The sequence below is a fragment of the Arvicanthis niloticus genome, chromosome 7, assembly GCF_011762505.2.
Source record: "Arvicanthis niloticus isolate mArvNil1 chromosome 7, mArvNil1.pat.X, whole genome shotgun sequence".
Lineage (NCBI taxonomy): Eukaryota > Metazoa > Chordata > Mammalia > Rodentia > Muridae > Arvicanthis > Arvicanthis niloticus.
The window spans coordinates 3,800,299-3,824,629 of record NC_047664.1 but is presented as its reverse complement, the minus strand read 5'-3'; the positions used below and the strand labels follow the sequence as shown (position 1 = coordinate 3,824,629).

At 45.6% G+C, this 24,331-nt stretch overlaps 1 protein-coding gene across 1 annotated transcript in view; it reads right to left on the bottom strand.

The window, feature by feature from the left end:
* Positions 1–23,467, bottom strand: part of Tgfbr3 (transforming growth factor beta receptor 3) — a 179,234-nt gene extending 155,767 nt beyond the window's left edge. Inside the window, exons 1-2 of the mRNA XM_034508479.2 lie at positions 23,139–23,467; positions 391–547 (exon numbers count right to left, since the gene is read on the bottom strand). Coding sequence (XP_034364370.1) covers positions 391–457 — 67 coding nt within the window. The 5' untranslated portion in view covers positions 458–547; positions 23,139–23,467. The remainder of the gene's footprint in view (positions 1–390; positions 548–23,138) is intronic.
* Between the last annotated feature and the right edge of the window lie 864 nt (positions 23,468–24,331).

Genomic DNA, 24,331 nt, shown 5'->3' with positions numbered 1-24,331 from the left:
ATATCTGAAGCAGCTGAAACTAGATACCTCCCCTCCTCAAATCTGACAATAAGAATGTTACCTCTATATCAAAAGATCTATTTACTTTATAAGAATATTCTTTTAAAAGAATAAAAGGGCCCTTAAAGTTCTTATTTTGCTAGGAACTATATGCCTGTAACAAAATTTGAATGGGGCTCTTTGTTGTCCACCTACCTCAGTAGAGGTTAGCTGGGTCTCCATGTCATGACATTAGAATGTCTAGCCCCAGCCTAGTGAACTACAACATAGGCAAACATATTATGTATCAGTATGATAGTCAAATATTTTATTTAGCTAAAGAGACTAGGGGGTACAGAAAATGGGCATTCAAGAGAAGGTAAGAACATCCCAATTCAAAGGGCACATTACCGGCAGTGACCAGACAGACGCTCATCAGGACAAACACAGGGATCACGCGGTGGGATGTCACTGCCATCTCTCCAACAGCCTTTGGGTCTTCAGATCGAAGGCAAGCGTGGTAAGTCGGGTATAACCTTAAGATCCTTTTCTGCAATGTTCAACTTGCCTATAAAAATAAACAAATTTCAGTAAGAAAACACAGTGTTGAAATTTCACAAGCGAGCACACACGTCAAATGTAAAAAGTTAAATGGAGAATTTCTGAAAAGTATTGAAGGGAAAGGCAGATTACGGTGGGCAGTGACCATTAACAAAGATTTTCACAGAGAGTAGTTTTAAAAGTGACATGCTTATACTTCACATTCTAAATATGAGGCAGGGTCTCACTATGTTTCCCAGGCTAGCCCAAAATTCTTGGGTTCAAGTCCCTCCTGCTTCAGCCTCCCTGAATGGCTAGTGCCACAGAGATGAACCAACACACTCCAGTAGATCCTTGGTTCTGTGTGGAGTTTTTAAGACCATGACAGACACTCCGGACAGACATTTGTCATATCAGCAGTAACAGTGTACACTGTCAGGAACACTGGACACACAGCTCCGAGGGCCGGCAAGCAAAAATAGTTCTTAGAGACTAAGCCTCACAATGCAAGGTTACCACTAAGATCAACTTCAATTATACTGAGAGTGGATCTGGAGATAGAAAAAAAAAATGAACAGAAAGAACAAGGCTCATATTTCAACTCTTCACCAATATTAAAAAGGAGAAAAGCCTTTGCTGCCTCTCTGCCACATAGAAGACAAACTCAGTTCTAGGCCAGATGATCCAGAAACCTCTTTCTAACTGGCCCTGGTTCCTGTCTAAAGTTCTGTCAAAGTTGTATTGCTGTTGCTTTACTTTTGGTGTGTGTGTGTGTGAGTGAGTGTGTGTGTGTGAGTCTCTCTATGTGTGTCTCTGTGTTTGTGTCTTTGTGTGTCTCTGTGTATGTGTCTCTGTGTGTAAATATGTGTCTGTGTGTGTGTCAGCATGTTTCTCTCTCTCTCTCTCTCTCTCTCTCTCTCTCTCTCTCTCTCTCTCTCTGTGTGTGTGTGTGTGTGTGTGTGTGTGTGTGTGTGGTTTGTTTGAGGTAAGGTCTCACTATGCAGTCCTGGTAGTTCTGTACTCACTCTGTAGAACAGGCTGGCCACAAACTCACAGAGATCCACCTGCCTCTGACCCCTGAGTTCTAGAATTAAAGGTGTGGCCACCATCCAGCTGAAACTTGCATTAATTTTTTGGGGGGGCGGGGGTGGGAGGAGTTGTTGTTTTGCTTGAGACAGTTGAAATATATGTATGTGTGTGAGAGACAGACAGAGACAGAGAGGGAGAAAGAGAGGTAGAGAGATAGAGACTCTCAGAGAGACAGAGAGAGAGACATACAGAGAAACACAACACACCGAGAGAGAGCGAGCCAGAAAGCGAGAGAGCGAGCGAGAGAGAGAGAGAGAGAGAGAGAGAGAACCCAGGTTTAGAAAGTGCCCCACAGATAATACTACACAATCAATCAATCAATAAATGTTAGCTATTTTGATCACCACCCCATTCTCTTTAAGGTCTCTCATTGATAACTGAAAAGATCAGAGTGTGGTCATTCATGTAATTCTTAGCTCGTGCCCAACAAGATTTGTTTCTTGCCACAGGGAGAAGCCAAGGTCAAGGGAGAACAAATTACCAGCGAAGTCGAGAGAAGACCTGACAAATGGCCGGATGGCTCGATGCTGACAAGTTAGAAAACTTACTTGAAAGCCACGAAATTTACTTCAGCTAACCCTTGGAAGCCTCGCCTTTCTGTCACCATCAGATAAACGGAAATATCTGTTGGCTTAAGAACTCAACAACAATGAGGGTTTGACTCCAGTTTTTCCTCTTCAAAAATTAGATTTCTTAAATGGGTTAATAAAGAGACTCTGAAAGAATATACCATTTCAAAAAACACTAACAGAAATTTTACTAAAGCAAAAACCCATAAGGAGCACTCAGAAGATGGTTTACAGGAGGATTTTTATGGAGCAAATAACCACAGGCAGCACAAGACACGTGTCACCTCTGCTTACATCTGCACAGGGCCCATGGGGCTGCGCTGCAATAATCCAGGAGCTTACACCAGTTCTGAAGGATCCGTGGAAAGAAAGGCAAATGGTTCTATTAAAAATACGGCCTGCAAATTGCTGACAAGAATATTGGGCAATTATATAATTATTATATAATCGAGCCAAGCTAAACAGTTTGATGCCCAAAGGCAAACCACAGCAAGTTCACTCCGGATCTGGAGACATCTCTGAGGAAGTGGGGGACAAGTTGAAACTCCACACAGACAGAGAACAAAGACGGAGCTTCTTTGAGCTGAAGCCCCTCTTGATGAGAACTTGTTCGAAAAGAAAGCAAACTGCTAGGGGTTTTTGTCTAATCTCCCCAGTGTGCTGACAGAGTTCTAGGACCTGGGAGGATAGAAAGGGAATCCTGGGGATCCCACCTGGCTGATCTCTAGCCAAGACTACAGATCAGAGCTTCTGCGTGGCTCAGGAATTCAGCCCCTCAGCAGAATGTTGGGTGGCACCAGGCTTCCATAATTTTGTAGCTCTGAAAGAAAACCAGAAAACACAAACTCCTCTTTTTCTGTGAGGTTCTGTCATATTCATTTAGCAGAAGACCAGGGCCTGCTGACCCTCCTTGACATCCTCGAATCTCTTTGGGCTCAAGAGCTGTATGAATGCATGAATAGGTCCACTGAGACCCTGGAACAATTTGGAGGCTACCGTAGAGTGATCTCTTTGCTCACCATCCAAAGCTTCAAAGCAGTGTGCTCCACAGAGAGGGGTTGGGAGCTTTTAGCACCACAGATTAACAGAAAAAAACAGGGAGAGAGTCGCAGATTAAAAACAAAGAAGAATGTGCAGCTAAGTCTGTTGATTACGGAGCATGCTGTATTTACTTCTGAAACCATTAATCGGAGCTGGCTGCTGCACATTCCTGAGATCCAGCAAAGCGCTTGGGTAAATACAGGGATTAGCTGAGGAAAGCCTACTCAACTGAATCCTTGACAGCACCACGAATCTAGCCCCATGCTCAAAAGGAGCTGCTTAGAAAAGCCTAGACTAAGGAAGGAGTGTGCGTGTGTATGTGTCTGTCTGTGTCTGTCTGTCTGTCTGTCTGTCTGTGTGGTGTGTCTGTCTGTATTTGTGTATATGTGTATGTATGTATATGTTTGTGTGTGTGTGCATGTGTATATGCCCCTCTGTGTGGGTGGTGTGTGTCTGTCCGTGTGTGGTGTGTGTGCATCTGTCAATCTGTATGCGTGGTATGTGTGTATGTGTATCTGTGTGTACCTGTGTATATGTGTGCTTATGTATATTTGTGTGTGTGCATCTGTCCATCTGTGTGTGTGTGGTGTGTCTCTCTATGTGTGGTGTATGTCTGTCTATCTGTATCTGTGTATATGTATGTGTCTATGTATATTTGTGTGGGTGTATGGGGGCATGTATGACACCATGTACATGTGTGATGGAGCAGCCCATGCAGAGGTCAGAAAACAACTTTGTGAAGTCATTTCTCTTCCAGCTCTGAGTCAATACTAAGAATCTAACTCAGTCATCATGTGTAGGCCGTGTACAGCAAGCACTTTTACTGTTAGACCATCTTGATGGCCCAGGAGATTTTGTTTGTTTTATAAAAAGAAAATATTGTTTTTAGAGGGAATGTGGCAAAATGGATGTCTGGTAGCCAGGAAGAAAAAATGTTATTAGCTATTCTTAAGATGGCTAACGTATCTGGCTAAGTACAGGACACTTTTCAAAGTGAGAGATAATTCACAATTAACTTGTAACTGCTCAATTACTCCATTAAGGAAGTCAGTCTTTACATACTTGAAAACTTGAAATACACAAATGACTGCCTAAAGTCAGCTAGCTGGGGAGTGACTATGGCCAAAGAATGGTATACGAATATGTATAAAGGTTATTTCAAAACAACTATTATTTTGGACCAGAGAGATGACATGACATACTGTGGCACACATGCACCTGCATGAATGATAATCATGATGATGATAATGATAATAATTTAAATCATAAAAAGAAAACCATATTTATACAACTGATCTATATTAATTTTTAAAGTTTTTTTAAATTAGCATAAGTAACTTTTGAAGTTGGAAGCATTTGATTTTACGAATGAAGTGGGGCCCCAAACCCCAAGATGAATGCTTGCCCAAAATAACACAGTAAGGTCAGGACTAGAGACAAGGTCTTCTCCGTGACCACTGCTCTGAGCCCCACCACTACTCTGTGGCTACAAGCAGGCCGCCATTCTCTCTCCTCTGACATTCAATCTCTGAAACAGAATGGCAAGGCCTACCAGGGCTGCTGGCAGATGCTGACATGAACCCTACACAAAACTCTACTTACTGTAACTAGGGCTTGAATCTGGACCGTGGGGGCAGCTGTGATAAACAGGCAGCCCAACAAGGACAGATTCTGGAGCTTTTCACAGCGAGGACACAGACCTGTGAGGTGAGGTCTCCTGACACTGACAGGAATCAGACCTGCAGTTAGATCATTTGAAGATCTTGTTCTCGTGAGGGCATGAGAGCAGGAGAGCTGACTCTGTCCCCTGCCAATGGTGGCTCTAGGTGGCCTAGCAGAGCAGTGCTGGAGAGTTTACCCCAGCTGTGCAGATAAGGAAGAGCTACTATACCAACCAGCTCAGCCGCCACCCAGGCCCACATCCAGGGCTCTGAAACTCTGAATTGGCCCACCGAACAATCTATATCATCTGCAAACTGTTGAGATGCTTAAAAGTGCCCGTCCTGCTGATGCAAGGCTGCGGGATCTCCGCAACACAGGGCAACAACAGGATAACCAGAGGACTCTCTGAGAATCCAGCATTGAGGACATCACTGAAGCCAGAGATCTCAAACCAGACCAGTAACTCATGGCAATGAGCATTTGCAAGTAAAGATGTGTGGACAGAGGTACACTGTGGGACACACTGACACACTGCAGCTTCCACAGCGCGATGCCTTCTATGCTTGTTTACTTGTGTACATGTCTTTTATTTGGGGGGGGGGGGTGTTGCAAGAGCAAAGGGCTGATATGAGGGGACGGGGAGATGAACAAGACTGGGGTGCATGATGGGAAACTCACAAAGAATCAATAAAAAGCTTTAAAAAAGTGTGCTCATCTATGCCCAGCAAGATCTTCTAAATTTTTTATTTTATTTATTATCAGTGTGCCTGTTTTATGTGTCTATGTGTGTACATGTGTACATGTGCATGCATGTGTGGTGTTCATGTGGTGTGTGTGCATGTGTGCATGCATGTGAGTATACGTGCATGCGTGTGTGCATGCATGTGTGTACATGTGTGTTCACACATGATACTGCACTCACTCATGCAACAGTCAGATCACACCTTGCAGAGTCAGCTCTCCTCTTCCACCGTAGGTCCCAGGGATTGAACATGGGTTGTCAGTCACGCTTACTAGCTGAGAGAACTCACAGGCACTGATATGGTGAGTGGAATTACAACTGTCATGATTGGGGTTGAGGTGTGGCTCCGTTGGTATAATGCTTGTGTACTATACATAAAGTCCTACATTCCACAGTTACACATAAAGCAGGCATCCTGGTTCATGCCTTAAATCACAGAAGCAGAGGCAGAAGGATCAAGAGGTTCAACATTATCTGTTGCTACGTAGCAAGTTCCAGGCCAGCCTGGGCTATATGCAACCATTCCTAATATCATCAAAGAAGGAAAATCAATCTTTCCTGAGCTTCAGTAAAAAGTTACTCCTGAGTTTCCGATGGCTTAGAAATGAACAGATCTGGCAAATGGCTGAGCAGGGAAAAGTACATACATGCTGTACAAACCCAGAGACCTGAATTCAATCCCTGGGGTTCACAGAAAAGGAGAGAGCCGACGCATGCAAGTTGTCCTTTAACCTTCCACATGAGTGTCATGACACAGCCACGCCAGAGGTCACATGCACAAACTCAAGTGCGCACACTCAGACACACACACAAATTAAAATTTTTAAGTATTTCGACTTTGTCAGTTAGGTGATTTTCTTATCTTGTGATAAATACTCAGGTTTGAAAACGGTTCAGTGCAGCCGGCAGCACAGTTCAATGCTTTACTGGGGAAAGCAGTGTGGATTGCAACATCAGATGGTAGCGTGACAGCCAGGGAGGGGGACACAGAGCTGTAGCTGCAGTGTCTGGTGACACTTGAATGCCCTTTAGACCTGTATGCAGATGTCTACAGTGGCTACTGTCAGCCCTGCTCCACACAGAGAGGCTGGATCATTCAGGCTCCCAGAAGGGGTGGGGGGGGTTTAGATAAGAAATCTCTGGTATCATATCTAAGTACAGTTGATATTCAGCAAATATTTACTGCCACTGTGTGCCAGGCACCAGCCAAGGTGCCAAGGGTGTGGCAATAATGAAAAGGGACCAAACCTCTGCCTTTGTTTAGCAATATGAAAGCAGTGTCATTTGCTACTTGAGACAAGACATTTAGCTTCTGGAGCGTCCTTTCTTCTGTCAACAGACCACTATGCACCGTTTGCACTGCACCAGGTAATAGAAACGTAGTGGGCAAACAAGACACTTGCACTTTATGCTTCTGGATTTACATTCTGGCAAGACAGGCACACAGTCACAAATACAGAATTACACGGTGTGGTAAGAAGTCCAAACGGAGTGTTCTTAGGAGACTCACATCCTAAAAGGTCAGGCACGGAGAAACCCTGGTGAGTCGTCATTACCTCTATTGTTTGATAAAATACCATGGCCAAAGCTACTACTTAAGGGAGAAAGGTCCATTTTAGCTCACCATTCCAAGTTGTAGTTCCTCATGGTCAAAGGGTCATGAACTTGAAGCAGCTGGTCATGTCACATCCACAGTTAAGAGCTGAGAGGACCAAGTGAAAGCTTGGCTTGGCTTGGCTTGCCTTTTCAGTGCTTATACTGTTGGGGGTCTGGGTATGACATGGTGCTCTCCAAATTCAGGGTGGGTCTTCCCACCTAAGCAGGTGCTCCAGGGGAGTGAGAGGTCAGGTGACTAGGGACCAGGAGCCAGGGGTCCACAGGGCTGTGGCTGGGTCATGTGGAGGGAAAGAGATGGAAGCTTCAGCTTGTCTGTGTTAAGTGCCAACAACTGAAAGGCTGCAGAACACCAAGTCTCTGCTGATGTCTCCAGGTCAGACTCACGCCTGAGCCAGGGGTCTAGTCAGGCACACATAGGATTTCAAGAATGGAATGGGGTTCAGTCTCAAGGAAATCAAAAGTGCTAGGGCCAGTGTTGATGTTCTTAGCCTAGAGAGAGGGTAAGACAGAAGGAGAGTCTCCACGTAGCTCCCACCGGCCTAGAACTTCTGGAAAAGCCAAGGATGATCTTGAACTTCCGATGCCCTGCTTCTGCTTCTCAAGTTCGAGGACGGGACCTCTAAAGGAACCTGATGCCCGTAGGGGAGACAGAGACTGAGGCTCAGCCTTTAGGAAGCTCCCCTGCCTCTGGTCTCTATAGGCACCTTCACTCTGGAGCACATACCCACACAGGGACGTGCACGTACACATAAATTTAAAATAAAAATAAAAGAATGCTTTTAAAGAATGCTTTCAAGATAAGATGTGAGTCTTGAGTCAACAAGACAGCTCGACAGGTAAAGCCACGTCTACACAGTCTACCGGCCTGAATTTGATCCCTAGATCCCACAAGGTAGCAGGGAGGGAACAACTCCTCAAAGTGCCCTCTGACCTCCACATGGCTGCTATGGGCATGCTTGCGCGCACACACACACACACACACACACACACACACACAATCAATCAATCAATCAATAAAAGTCTTGAGCCAGGCATGATAGGTGACATCTGTAATCCTAACACTCAAGAGATGATACAGCAAAACTAACACGAATTCAAGACCAGCCTGACCTACACCACAGTTTCCAGGCCAGCAAGAGTAAGGTGATGTTTCCTCAAAACCAGAAAAAAGAGACTTGAGCCCGTGTAACTGCTTGCAAAGCTGTTTCCAACAGAGACGCTGCTGCCTGCACTCGCACCGTTGGCTAAGGTGAGGGTCTGACCCTCCTCTTCTACAAGCTGGATCCTAGATCTGCAGAGGTTCACACCAAGACTGTGGAATTCAGCCTGGCAGGACCAGCAAGACAACCAAACTATTCAGCATGGGGAGCCAGGTGTCATGATGGAGAGGCTTTTAGTCATGAAGCTGCAAGGATTCCAGGAGGGTTCTGTGGAATAAACTGCGACAGGAGTGAGCCCTCTAGGTCGCCTTCTGCTGGGATGAAACACTGACTAAAAGCGACTTGGGAAGGAATCAGTTTATTTGACTTTCAGGTTTCAGTCTATCACGGAGGCAAACAAGGCAGGAGCTTGACAGGAGATTGAACACTGCTTCCTGGCTTGCTCACCATGGCTTCCTTGGCTTGCTTTCTTATACAACCCAGGCCTACTGCTCAAGGATGCTGCCATTCTTCATAGGATGGTCCCTTCCACATCACTGTCAATAGAGAAAGTACACACAGACACATCTCTTCCCAGGTGTGGTAGTTTGAATGGGAGTGGCCCCTATAGGCTCATATATTCAAATGCTTAGTCATCAGGGACTGGCACAATATGATTAGAAGGACTGGGAGGTGTGGCCTTGTTGGAGGAAGTATGTCACTTTGAGGTTTCTTAGAAACATTTGAGATGGGCTTTGAAGTTTCAAAAGCCCATGCCAGGCCCAGACTTTTTCTCCTTATCTCTCTCTTGGCCTATGAATCAGGATGTGCCTCTCAGCTGCTCCAGGATCACGTGTACCACCATGCTCCTGCCATGTTTATAAGATTTGCCTTGGTCATGGCATTTCTTCACAGCAATAAGACCCTGACTGAGACACCGGGTGCTCCAGTCTGCATCAGGCTAACTAAAACTAGCCAGCAGAAGAGGATAGCTCAGTGATGGCGCCCGTGCCTATAGCATGCTTAAGACCTGGGCTAGGTCGTTAGCACTTTGAAAAGAAAACAAGACACTATTGTATACATTATAATAGCAAGTTTATGGATGGTCAGGAATTTGTTAGAACATTTTTAGAAACAAATGACAGGTAAACAAGAGGCAGATACAAGGAAGAACCCTGAGCATGCTGGAGCACAGGAGGCAAGAACTCTGTCACCCAAAGGCCTTCTAAGCCTTCATTTGTTCATCTTTAATATGAATAGATTAAAAATTGTTTTTCTTCTACACCTTCCACACAGTTGTCATCCGAATTGACAGTGATGAGAGTCTCTCACAGTAAACGAGCTACCCATCCTTTCCTGTGGAAGCTACAGATGCCTCCCTGTGCAAGGGCTAGCAGGAACTGAGAAAAAACAGAACACACAGGAAAACATTCAGCTTCACAACACAGTGGTAAAGACAGAGAGATTCACATAAGTTTAGATTCGCCTTTTTGAATTATTATTAAAACCTGCCATTTTGTGCTATTCTTCAAAGTCTGAGACCTCTATTCATCTCTCTCTCCTCTATTCTAACACCCACTTATGATTAATCCCAGCCTTGATGGTCTTTGTGTAATGTGTTCCATGTCGCCTTCTCTGAGCCAATCGAGGATGTTAGAGCTGGGTGCTGTCTACCTCTGTCTCTTACAGAAAGGCAAACCAGGAATTCAGAAGGCTCCATGACTGGCCCTCTATTTCCTTCCTCCCAAGCTGTGTTCTAACTGCTGTGACTGTTCAAATATGCATACCTTATCCCCTTCCTAGGAGAATTCAGCACCTGGCTTTTGTCTCTGACACCATACAGCATCTCAGTGACCAGCAACAGAGCACCTGCTGTATGCTCCATGATTTCTCATTTAATCCTCTCAACCACCCACAGAGATGGATGCTTCCTTTAAGTTGCTAAGCAACCCCAAGGTCATCAACTAAGAAGCCCTGAACCAGGATTTGAGCCCAAGTCTGTCTAATTCCACAGTCCATGCTCTTAGCCACTATAAACAGGGGCTCTGCCAGAAATAGCTAACAACCAAGGAAAAAAAATAGAAAAAGAATAGAAAGGCGCTTGCACATTCCTACATCACTGTGGGCATTGGTTGTGACAAGGGGACAGCTCCTAGCTGATGAGGGCTGACACAGGGACAAATTACTTTGTTTTGAAATCAGTATGGCAAAGGCAGCAATTGCGTGTCCCTCCATTCATTAAGGCAACCAAAATTTAGAAGTAACTATTGTGTGTTGGATACTCCAGGAGCTAATATAGGTTAGCGGCTCTGAGTCTGTGCTAGATGGCTCAGGGAAGACCTCCCAGGTGAGGTAACATTTAAGCGGAGAAGAGAGAAACATTGTAACAAGAAAAACCAAGCCAGGTGGTAAAAGAAGCAGATGTGGAGGCCCCAAATGAAGTCATGCATGGGACCATGAAGCAGACCACAGTAGACAATGTAGTGCAAAGTGTGGTCCCCTCCACCCCTGGTGATCAGGGTCCAAACCTGACCTGTAGGTAGGGGTGTTGATTCTAAGTCCCTCCCAGGGCTGCTATGAGGAATAAATAAATAAATAAATAAATAATACCTAAAATGCTGTTAGTTGCCTAGAACCTCCTTCAGCTAGTCACTGGTAGCTCTATCATTTTATTTCATATCATATATGATATAAAATATATCATATTGATATAAATTATAAAATAAATTGATATCAATTTATTTCTAACATTTCTTTAATCCTAGGATTAAATTATACTGCTGGCTTTATAATGGCTTCCTTTATTTATATTGGACTTCCTGTCCTAAGAAGACCAAATTGATACTATCTCAATAGACAGGAGGTACCATCACTCTGGTCACATGCTTTGACCCACATACCTTGGGCCCCCAAAACCTGACTCTTCAGCAGGAAAAAATTCCTGGCCCTTAGGATTAAGTTACTGGTCCCTACAGTTTCCACCCATCACTAGCATCACAGACAGAAGCAAGAACTAGCTTCACCAACAGTCCTTGAATCTGAGAAGGGTTAAAACTTTACTTCATCTTAAAGATAGGCTGCAGTTGAGATGGCTCAGTGGGTAGGGATGCCTAGCCTGCCAACCTGAGCTGGATCCCAGAGCCCACATGATAGGAGAAAATGGACTTCTACAAAGTTGCCTTCTGACCCCCATATGTGCACATGTGTGCACACACACACAAATAAAACATAATAAAAATTAATCTTTAAATTTTTGAGCTAGAGAGATGGCTCAGCAGTTAAGAGCACTGACTGCTCTTCTGGAGGTCATAAATTCAAATCCCAGGAACCACATGGTGGCTTACAACCATCTGTAATGAGATCTTATGGGGTGTCTGAAGACAGCTACAGTGTACTTACATATAATAAATAAATAAAAACCTTTGGGTCAGAGTGAGCAGGGCCGGAGCAAGAAGGAGAAGGGAAGGGGAAAAAATATATTCCTAACTAAGATGGTAAAAAACTGGGTATGATGGTGCACACCTGTAATCCCAGCACATAGGAGGTAGACGCAGGAGGGTCTTGAGTTTGAGGCTAGCCTGGACTACATGAGACCATCTCAAAATAATAAATAATTAAATAAAGATAGTAATTTAATTTCCTCCCATGGCCCTCTGGCCTGAAGTGGAACATTTCTTTAAAAAAAAAAAAAAAAAAAAGACAAAAGAAGAAGGAAAAAAAAAAAAAACCCATTCAAGAGACACGAGGTCTGGCAGACTCCAGACTACTGTAGCACGAGTCCTGAGCAGGGCAGGTCTGGAAGGTTCAGTGAGCTGCCAACAGAATGAGCTCAGAGCCAAAGGAGGATGTCGGGGCACAGTAAGAGCTGCCTTGTGCTCCGCAGGCCCTCTCCCCAAACCCCCTCCTTTGCTGCTGGGTTTATTTTTCATCTTTTTAGCAGGGTGGGTTAAAGGGTAAACCACAGGCAGAGAGAAACCACAACAAGTCCGTGCCTGCTGAAGGTAAACTGGGAATCTCCCAAACCACTTGTAAGGCTGGGAGAGTCGCCAGTGTCCCAGCCCAACTTGTCTTCAATGAGGCTATGAAAATTCAGATTCTCCACCTCCTTGCAGAAGAGATACCTGAGTGTGTGCTTAACTGAAGCTATCAAAACCTCCCAGGTCCTGCTTCTGATTCATGTACTCTACAAACACTACAGTTCCAAGGGACTTGCTCCACACCAGCTACTGCCTCCAATAGGGGGATAAAACAAGGCACAAAATGTGTGTCCCTGCCCTGGGAGCATAAGCATGACACATAACTGTATGTCAGGTGGCACTGAATGGAGAAGAAAAAGAAAGCACACACGGTAGTCTTGTTTCTTTGTTTTGACTAAGGATCAACAGGCAGTGAGCTTCAGATATTTGGAAGAACAGAATATTCTCCAAAAAATTGATTTATTAAAGGCATTATGTGGAGTGGTAAAACCTTCAGGAGGCAGGTTACAGAGAGAGGCCTTTAAAGAGGAGGTGAGACCCCATCCTTTTCTCTTCCAACCTAGATATGAATGCACAATCTTGCTCTGTCATGCTTCCCACCACAAGTGCTACATTACCACAGGCCCCCACAACAGGGACAATTCTGAACAAGACCCTCCAAAACAGTGAGCCAAGAGCAACCTTTTCTCTTTATAAGCTAACGACGCCAGGTATTTTCTTATGGTGATGAAAAGCTGAATGAAGCCCTCAATTTTAATCGAGGATAGTCCACAGGAAGAAAAAGGTTCTCATGAGCTAGCAAGAGAAGTCATTTCTGAGAGGGACCATATGAGGCTTCAGCAGAAGAGCTAATGACAGGTGTGGTGGTTTGCACATGCTTGGCCCAGAGAGAGGAACTATTAGGTGATGTGGCCTTGTTGGAGGAAGTGTGTCACTGCGGAGGTGGGCTTTGAGACCCTCCTCCTAGCTGCTCGCAGGCAGTCTTTTCTTGTTTGCCTTCGGAGACAGTTGTAGAACCCTCAGCTCCTCCAGCACCATGCCTGCCTGGATGCTGCCATGCTTCCCACCATGACAATAATGGACTGAACCTCAGAACCTGTAAGACAGCCCCAATTAAATGTCGTCCTTATAAGAGTTGCCTTGGTCATGGTGTCTGTTCACAGAGTAAAACTTTAATTAAGATAAAAGAGGAGGCTGGAAGGAAGGATGTGAGCGCACAGGGACACTTGGGAAACCAGAGCCACCTCAGGGGAACACACTGAGGTTCAAGAGAAGCGGAGGGAAAAATGGCTGAAGTTTTAATAATCATAAAGTCCATGCTAAGGAAAACAGAATCACAAATCTGCAAGATCCAAGAGACACAAAGTGAGATGTGCTTTCAAAGGTACCAGTGACCATGGGTGAGAACTTGGGGAAAGATGCAGAAGCCACAAAAAACAGGTGGAAGATGATGGGAATGGTTCAGGTTCTGGGAAGACCCGGGAGGAAAGGGGAGGATGGTATCTGCAGAGATGTGTGGCAAGCAAGGCTTTCCCTGCTGTGAGCTCCCTTTGTAAACTTGGTATACTTTGTAAATTTTGTATACTTTGTAAACTGTATAAACCCTCAAGAAAGAAAAGTGGCCAGGGCCCCTCCTGAGGAGCCCCAGCAGCTAGGCCCCTCCCTTCCCCACTGCCATAACTGTCACTAAGGTTATCTCCAAACCCTCAACAGGACCCTCCCTGGGGTTATGCTAATTTAGGTGAAAAGTCTAAACAAACGCCACCAATCCCTGAGCAGGAAAGCCCACCAATCTCTGAGCTCCCCCAAGCTCAGGACTTGAAATCCCACCGATCCTTACCCTGGAAATCTCTACCCTAGAAGGCTCCACCCCACAAAAGCCCCTATAAAAGCATTGTACTTTGTCCAATATCCTGCTTCTGTCTGCTCCCTCCCAGGAGCATAAGCAGCCAGTCCTGGATTCGTCCCTCCACACCCTAGACCCTCCAATAAATCTCTTTTATGAGATTTGCTACCCGATGTGATTCTCTCATCAGAAGAAGAAGAAAAGCAATAACGAAAAGAAGAGAAGCAAAAACACAGAGCAGACTGAGGCCCCTGAGCGCCTCTGCTCAGCTGGGGATACCCTCCCTCCCCAGGGAGCCACAGAGCCTCTGCTGAGGAGGTTTCCTCTCCGAGCTGTGTGGTTCCGAAGCTCCCATGTCTCAGGATGCCCTTCCCTTGGGACACTGTCCTAACTCAGAGCTATCTGGTTCCTGGCCTTCCAAGTCCCAAGGACACCTTCTTATCCAAGCAGAAAGACCAACAGCGCTGAGCTCAGACCACATCGATGGACAGGGAAACAGCAGTGAGGACGACATAAAAAGGGAAAAGAACCACGGGCCACAGAGTATATAGTGCGTTAGAAGGTAGGCTTAATTTAATGGCAAGACCTGTTTGAACCACAGGAGACTGTCTACAGACTGCCATGAATATGACTCTAAAAGAGAAAACTACAAGTTTCTAGAATGGATATGGTCATATGATATTCAGGCTGAGAAGAAAGTGTGCACAGTGTGGATGTCCTCCACCAGAACCTACATTGAAATTTAATCTCCTTTATGAAGGAGCCAGAGGACAGAGCTGGGCCCAGCTGTGGTAACTGGAGGCAAGGCCATCGTGAGATGGCAATTAAGGCTTAGCGGTGTCATAAGGTTAGGGCCCTGAGGAGAGGAGGCACCTGAACTAGCATGCTGTCTCCCCTTATGCTATGTGGGGACTCTGCAGCCCCTCCACCACCACCAGCAAGCACCTCACCAGCTCAGTCTCCCAGCCTTTATTCTGTATAAATCACTCAGTCTTGGCTATCTTGTGTGGTAGCAACAGAAAATGGACGAACATAAATGCCAACAAACGGAGACTTGATAGTGAACAGGAAGCCTGCAGAGAGGTCAGGAACTCAACAGAGAAGACAGAACTAGTTTTGAGAAAATTGTAGGAATAGAACACGGAGGGACAGAATGAAGCGGCAGGTCGGGAAGATTTTGTTCACCCTCTGTTGGGAATGTTAAGATGAGAAACATGCTGAGTGTGAGCCTCTGGGAATAGAAAAGAGGCTTCTTAGACACCTGAGTCTCCAGGACCCACTAATCCTGCGACCAGCAGCAGGCACTTCAAAAGGCTCGCCTCTGGGCTCGGCCTCTGGGCTCGGGTGTAGCTCAGTCGGTAGAGCACTTTGCCACACATGATCAAAGCCCTTGGTTCAAGCCCCAGCACTGCATAAACCAAACATGATAGGGCATATAATCCCAACTCCTGGGACCATCAGAAGTTAAGGGTCACCCTTAAAACTATGAGTTTGAGGCGAGCCTGGGCACCTGACATCCCATATTTGGAAAGAAAGAAAAAGCTAGCTGTTTCTGCCTGGTGTGAAGGACAATGTTCATGTCCATCACTCAGCTGCCTACACATCTTGCTTCCAACATCCTCCCACAGAGTCTAGAATACTGCTGAGCCTAGACACCACAGTTGCATGGAAAGCATGGGGAAGGTGTGAGGAAAGAGTGGGGTACCTTGCACCCTATTGTGGCACTGTGAAAGTGAGGAAAGCTTCGTCACACACACCAGCTGGGTCCCAGAACCATCTTCCCTTTAGCACCACCAAAAACTGGCTAGCTGCTTGCTCTTCTGGTCTCTGTGAAACGTAAGGACCAAAATTTCAACCCTGAAATTGCTTCTAATCTCCAATACAAAGCACTTGAGGGGCAACAGAAAAACTGGCAGATTCTTTAAGGCTTGTATCGATGGTTCTTCATTCTTTCCCTCTTCAGAACAGCACCCCTCTCCCAGATGATCATTTTTCTTGGCTTAGTTTCATGTGTGCCTGCATGTGATATGCATTACTGGAGTCAGACTGCTTTCCCTGGCTTTTGGAGAACAGTATCTTTGGGATCCTAAGAGTTGCCAGCTGCAGTGTCGACCTTAGGCATCCTTGAAGCTCCTGGCAGTACCCCTCCTGAGACTTGCTCTCAGTCCCTTCCTGTCACACTGGAACTTTCTCCAAACTCTCCAATAGGAGAGACACTTCTCCCTTTCCCAGATTCCCGACCCAGTTAAACTCCAAAGAATCCTTCTCTGAGTTCAACCAGCCCCAATTCAAACCCTTTAGCATGACATCTACCTGAGACATTTTCTGGAGGCGTTTTCAAGAACTTGCAGAACTCCTTTTAAAAGAAATCTCTTTCTCTAAGCCCACACACTGAATAAAACTAAAACCGTGAACAGACACTCTTAACAAGGAAACACAGATGCCACAAACTGAAAAGGCACACGCAGAGAACCACAGGAAAAAGAACACGTGTCCATCCTTCCTGGGCTGCTGTGGAAAACATCCTGAATCCAATGCCAGGCTGCAACTGTGGTCAGATGTGAACAGTAGGGATCAGAAAGCAAGACGAGTGCAGCTGCCTCTGCACAAAACAGGTTGTTGCTCATACAATGTTCATGGTTTACATGGTATGCTATGAATATACAACATGTAACCCTCTCTCTAAAGTCATAGAGGTAAAAAACAAACAAGAAAGAATAGAAAATGAAGACGAATGTCTGGACAGAAAGGCCTTGGCGGGAAGAGGTAGACCCATTTAGCAGATGAGAAACTTCTCCCCACACAGGGAAGACCTGATACTGCCTTGATGCTCAGCGCACACTATGACTCAATGGTGCTTTCCCTCTTAGTCAAACTGAACTTGTCAGCCCACTGTATAAAGTCATGTAAGAAAAAGAGGCGCACACCCTTTAAGGATACTGAGAAGAGTTTGTGTTTGAGTGCATTCTGTTTAAAAAGACTAAAAGCCGCAGAAGAGACAACTACCAACAACACAGCGAAGCTTGCACAATGATATTTATTTAGGCTTTGTGTTAAAGTGACTCACCTCAAATAACCCTCCTAATGTGGAGGAAAAGTCATAGTCTACGCCAGCAATTATTGCACATTAGATAATTATGAAGTGAAATGTGCGAGCAGCCACCAGCATGGTGCTGTATCCAGGACCAACATTACCCTGTCAGAGCTCATGAATTGCTAAGATGCTAACCGGATGACACAGCCACACGGAACTAAGTATTCATCAAGTTTCCATGAAAAAGGCTCAAGCAGTAAAAAGGAAATCCAGTGTCTTGCCAGACCCTCCACGTGGGTCGTTCAGTACAAGTCAGTCAGTCTGAGGACTATCTGATGAGTAGGAAAGGCTCAGAAGTCCCTTTACAGGGTGCTCTCTAAAGAGGGTCCCCCACCCTGACCATGAACTAAACGTGTTTTCACAAATGGTCTTTCTGTAATTGTATACAAAAATCTGACCTTCTGATATGCCAGAAAAATGAATTATGTGTTTGGAGGGACAGAAAAACAGGTATCCTTCCTAGTGCAAACGGTACTGAACCCCACAGGCCCGCCTCAGTCAGAGCCTGACACCTAAGAAACAGACACTTCTCTGTTAACCATTTTCTTAAAGTGAACAGAAGTTTAGTATTTCTGACTTAATTTCAATGATTATTCTAGTGACAATCTGACATTAAATTTGAAATAAAAATGAAATTTGCCCACATTTACACATCACTTAGAGTCCTTTCCCCTGCTTTGAAAAAGCTTTTGATTTTTGTTTTTTTGGGTTTTTTTTTATTTTGTTTTGTTTTGCTTTTTGGAGGGAATTTTTTCATGACAGGGTCCATGTAGCCCAAACTGGCTTCAGGCTCACTATAAATTATAAGCTGATCTGGAATCTCTGATTTTCCTGCCTCTACCTCCCAAGGGCTGAAGTTATAGCTGTTAAGCCAGCTATTTAAATCTCTATCTTTGGACTGAAAAAAAAAATGAAGGGGAAAAATGTAAAATAAAGCCCAAACAAGAGTAACCCCAAGCAGAATTTATACGGATACTGCGTCAAACCCAAAATATTACACATCCTGGCTGAAAGAGCTGGAGAACCAAATAACTGGACCTCTCCCTAAGGTGGCGAGGGAGGGATGCTTAGAAATCCATGTTAAGCCTTAAGCAAGGACTTTGTAAATGGAACAAGTCAATTAACAAGCAAATGTGTGATTTCAAAAGCTATAAAGAAGAAATCCAGAGCCCAGAAAATGGACCTAGCTTATCTTAGCACAGCTTTTCCAAGTGGTGTTTGGTTTATTTCAGCCTGACTAGAAACTGAACAAATTAGCAACAAAGAAGCATTGCTGTCATTTCACACGTGAGTCTGAAGACAGGGAAACCAGAGAACTTCCTGTGTCAGGTGTGTGCTCCACTGATACATCTCACGGAATCTCTTACTCACTGATGCTCCTGAAGGGATAACTTTTGGGGTATGGGGGTGTAGCTCAGAGACCCGATGCTTGTCTCATATGCGTAAGGGCCTGGGCTCAAAGCCCAGAACCCCCAAATAATTCTTAACTGGCTACTCTCCTGAGGCGGTGAAAGAGAACATCTAAGTTAAAGGTCTCTAAAAACATGAACCTAACATAACCAGTTATGTAAATTTCAAAAACTAGTTAAAAGATTTTGAATGTGAAAAAAAGGCAATGTTTGACAGTTTAAGGAAATAAGGAACTTACTGAAATAGCTATTAAAATCATTATTTAATATAGGGACCTTGGTGGAAAGGCTGTCCTCTATCAACCAATAAATCTGACCACCACAATTTCCCATTCAACAGCAACGAAAAGATAGAAAATCTACATTGCAAAATGACTTATAAGGAGGTTGGAGCAATGGCCACATAGTGAAGAGCACTGGTTGAGCTTCAAAGGACACAGGCTCTGTTCTCATCACCTGTGGGAGCTCACAAAAAAACAAACCCAAAACATGTAACTCCAGTTCCAGGGAATACAGCACCTTCTTCTAACCTCTGAAGGAAGGCACCAGGTATATACAAGTTACACATACATATATGGAAGCAAATGGAGAGAGAGAGAGAGAGAGAGAGAGAGAGAGAGAGAGAGAGAGAGAGACAAGAAATGTAACTAACTTATCAAGAACAAAAATAATTAAAAACAGAACCACGGGGTGGGGGTGGGCTATAGTAACATTTCCACTTTACCTATCACCCTCTAAATTCTTCCTGTTCTGTCCTGCAGTTTAAAATATAAAACCAGAGCTTTACATAGATTCATGATCCCCAGAACTTGAGGGCTCCTTGGGCACTAAAAAAAGCCAGAAGTGACCCCAAAGGATTTCCCTAGGCTTTTAGACAAGCTGATTTTTGTAAGTTAAGTTTTATGCAAAAAGAAAATTAATTCCTTTGAGTCTTAAAAAGAAGGGGACAACAGTTTCCTTCTAGGAAAAAACACAACAACAACAACAACAAAAACAGTTCCACCAATTCTTAAACCCTTTCTGAAAGAAGGCCTTGACCTCTCAGAACCATCCCGACCCCATGCTACCAAGATGCTAAACTCATTTACTAAACGCCAAAGCCATGAACCAGAAGCTGATTAGAGAGCAGGGGTCTGACAAACATTTGTGAAACAAGTCTACTAGATCAAAGAATGAAAGACTAAAGCAGACCCTGAATTAATGCTAGTCTGTGAGTTAAATACAGACTGATATTTACAAAGAAATAGCTACATTTTAACATGATGTAAACTAGGGTCCATTTGACCCTGACAGTTAATAGAAAGGAAAGTTAAATCTTTAACACACGATACACAAGAAACGAAACTTGCAAAACTACAAAGACAGAAAGACTTTAGTTTAAAAAAAAATTGAGTCTGGCTGATTTATAAGCATGTTAATTCATAAATATTTTATAGGCGTATTTTCAGACATGATTGCCTAAACACAGCAGATACCTGTACTTACACAGAATGTGGCTCAGAACTATTCACCCAACCCAAAAACCTAACATCTAAAATGTCCCCAAATCCATAACTTTCTCAGCACAAATATGACACTACAAGTGGAAAATTCCACACCAGCTGAACTCAAAATGTAGATACACTAAGAACATTATATGAAACTGCCTCTATGTTATCAAATATATATTACGCACAGATTGTTTACACCTGACTCCCTCTCCCAAGAGATCATTATGTGTATACAGATATTCCAAAGTCCGAAGAAATCCAGAGCCCTTCTACCCACAAGCCGTTCTTCTTCAAGACAGGGTTTCACTGTGTGTGTGTAGCCCTGGCTATCCTGGAACTCACCCTGTAGACCAGGCTGGCCCCAATCTCACAGATATCCTCCTGCCTCTGCTTCCTGAGTGCTAGGATTAAAGGCATGTGCCACCACTACCCAGCACCCTCAAGCATTTTTGATGAGGGAATTCAAACTGAATTAAAATATACATGTCTGCAGAATGCACAGCTGTATAAAGGAGACTTGATATAATGAGCTCAGATTACCTTATACTTGGAAGATGTTAACGAAAGATAATGATGATAGTACTGAATCTGTCAACCTCCCCAAGAATGAGTTCATGCATTCAGACAATGGGAGGGGGGTGTCATTACAAAAGGATTTGCAAATGAATCTCTTTGGGTTGCCAGTTCCCCTAAATAACCTAAAATGCTATTCAAACAACACAAAATCTTACATACATACCTCTCAAGGAAAGGAAACTAGAAAAAGAAAGAAAGAAAGAAAGAAAGAAAGAAAGAAAGAAAGAAAGAAAGAAAGAAAGAAAGAAAGAAAGAGACCCCATGAGTCGTATTTAAATATTTACCAAGTCACCACAAGTTCTAGACACACATTTAACATTCAGGCCCTGAACACAAGATCATCCCATTTTTAAACAGTTGAAATTAAAGGGAAAACTCAGAAAGCAACTTAGTTACTGTACTAAATAAAGCTACAATAGTTTCCATTTCTGAAATACATGCTACACAGTACAAACAGGTTTAGATGTCAGCAGGACATCAATAATATGCTGTGCGCCCCCTGCTGGCTAATGTTAAAAATAACAATGAATTTCTCAGGGCATAGGCCTTTGAAGTACTGGGGTTCAAAACTCAGTTGATGACTTTATTGTTTTTTTAATGTACATATCTTAATCAACAGTTAAGCAAAGCTGGCGTGGGGTGGCCAGATTCCATCACAATAGGGGACGTTTAAAGCTGACAACAATATCAAGAGTAAAAAGCTTGCCGAAGCCTTGAAATGCTAAACAATGCGGAATTAAAGCCAAAAGCAGAGCACATCAAGGAACAGAGCAACATCCTCTCGCTGAGACAATGGCATGAAATCAAGTCCTCTTTAATAGCCCTTCAGGGGGTAAGAATTATTTCCCTACCTCCTGTGCCAACCTCAAGCTGTTTCCTAAGGAAGCCAAGCAGCCTTGATCAACAATGTCTGGTGGATTAATAAAAGTAATGAAAAATAAAGACCCAAATTAACACAAGTCAGAGTTCTATTTATAATTATTTGGACCCAGGCTCCAGAAGCTGGATTCTGGCATCTGCAAAGTACATACGTGTACGATCACCTAAATTAATCACGGATAATTTATCTGCGTTTCAAAAGATGTATTGAACTCAAGACAGGAAGCTGGGTGAGAACAGAGGGCCAAGGACTTAGTGCCCAAGGATCTTAGCACACTTTCCACCATGACCGACCAAGGCAGCTCTTGGGTTAAAAGTAACAGAAAGCTGTATGTGACCTTGGACAAGTAACTTTGCCTCTAGCTGCTAGAGTCTAGCATATATGGTCTGTAAAACGGGTCCACTAAAATCACTTTTAACCATAGAGTTGGGATGGTCCTTAAATCCTGACAGGAACTAGCTGGAGTTGCTGGAGATAGTGACACACAGGAGGGGATCAATACACTCCATTTTAGTACCCCAAAAGAACCAGTTGAGCTCTCCCTAAAATTACCCGCTACAAGGGCCATTCCCGGGATATTAAAGGATCCCGATACGTTTTTTGTTTTGTTTTTTGCATGTTGGTACTCTCCCAAGCTGCTCACTTCTTCAAAAGAAGAAGAAAATTTACATCAGCTGGTTCTTCATCCCAGTCTGACACTCGCAGGATGCCTACCCTCGCGGCTCTCCTGTCACCGCAGGGCGCAGCACGAGGCGCAAACACCTGTGCAGCGAGCGCTCTGCGCGGTCCTAGTCCAGAACATCTGTGCACTCCTCCAAACCGCACAGCCACCTTGGGGGACCGAGTCCTCCCAGGTCACAGCTAGCGAGTGGGGTGACTGTTTGCACCGACACCTAAGCCGCGGTAGTCCGGGCTTGTCACGCCAGCAGTCTGAAACTCCTATCGGGCGCGGGAAAGTGGTGCAAATGCCCCCAATAAGCCCAACTCTACAAGCGGATTCCTCTAGCAACACCCAAGAGTTTCAAGTTTGTCCCAACCAAGTTCACACTCCTAGGGAGCCTCTCCCATCAGCGGGAGCGCGGCCGGGTTAACCCGGGCGCGTCCTCCACGGCGTCTTCGGGACTGACTCCCCGAGCCAGGGCGCGGCCAGCGGGGACCCTAGACTGGCGTGGGCGAGCGTATCCCGCGGCCGCGGCCACTGCTACCCATCACGGTCGAGTGCCCACCCACGCTGTCACGCGCCGGGAGGGCAGTGGCCTGCGGCCCCGCACGGGACTAGGAAACCGCGGAGAGGAAGAGCGAAAGCGGGCGTGGGGAGCTCCTCCCCGGCGCTGCCCACCCGGGACAGCAGCGGATCCCGGTTCGGCTCAGCGTCAACCCGGCCGGACCAAAGCCAGGTCCCGGTGGCCCGAGCAACCCCGCAAAGCAGGCACCGACCCGCACGGCACAGCGTGCACAGCCGCTGACCCTGCGCAGAGCAGCACGTACCTCGCAGGCGGTGTGTCCAGGACCGGTCGTCCGCCGCGAGGTGGGGGAGTAGCGGAGGCGAGTCCCCGCGCCCAGCGCGCGCAGGCGGCCGCGAGCTCAGCAGCCGCAGTTCAACTGCGCCATCCGGACTCTGCCGAGGACTTTCACCTCCTGCCGGGAGCTCGCGGAATCGCGCAGCGAAAGTGGCCTGGAAGGATAGCAGCCCGCTTCCCCTTCTCTCCTCTCTCTCTCACTGCCAGGGAGGAGGAAAGTGGCACTCGGCGTCCCCGAAAGCCTGGATCACCCCCATCAGGCCCGTGCGGCGCCCAAGCTCGGCCGCGCACACGCGCGGGCGGGGTCGGGCGCGCAGCCACAGCAATCAGCGCGAGGGGGGAAGGGCACCTCGGGCCTCGGGGGCTCGGCCGCCTCGAAACTCCTCCTCCTGCCCCTCCTCTCCTTCTCCTCCCCTTCTGATGGATGAGCCTAGAGAGCTTGCTCCAGCCTGCGCTTCCCTTTGGGCGGAGAAGGTTGGAGCTGTAAGGAGAGAAAGGAAGTTGGGGGAACGGCCCGGGATGGGGTGACAGCTGGGCATCCCTGGCCTGAGAGAAGTGTGGGGTACCCGGAATGTGGCGCGCACTGAGGGGACTCGCTGCCTCCCCCGGGATCCTTCAAACTACCAGGGCGTTAGGAGAAGATAGGGTTTTATTTGGTTCCTGGTTGTTGGTATAACAATTCTTTTTAAAATATCTCAGAGAAGCCCATTCCCACACCGCAGGCCCGTGCACACATTCATTCTGCCCGAGTCTGGTTTCCCACCTCCACTCCCCAAGTCTCCAGTTCTGGTTATCTAAAGATCCGCTCTTGCAGTGTAGACAGGGTCTTGCCTCTTTCTCTCTACAGCCTAGCGCAGTGTGCCTTCTCCAGGTGCTGATGTGCTACCTGAATTCCATCCCTGCAGTTTCCCCCAAGGTCCTCTGCGTGTAGAGGATAGGTGAGCACGCAGGGTGCTGCCTGCAGGCGTGTCCTGGTAGACTGCACCTTGCAAGACTTGAATGCAGCTACTTCAATCACCAAACACAAATCTGATACTGTTTATGCCTCACTTTCTATTAAAAGGTGAATTGCCCACTGGGATTGTAGCTTGACAGTAATGTATTTGCCTGCATACACAGAGCCCTGGGTTCGAGCCCCAGCACCACATACAACCAAGTATG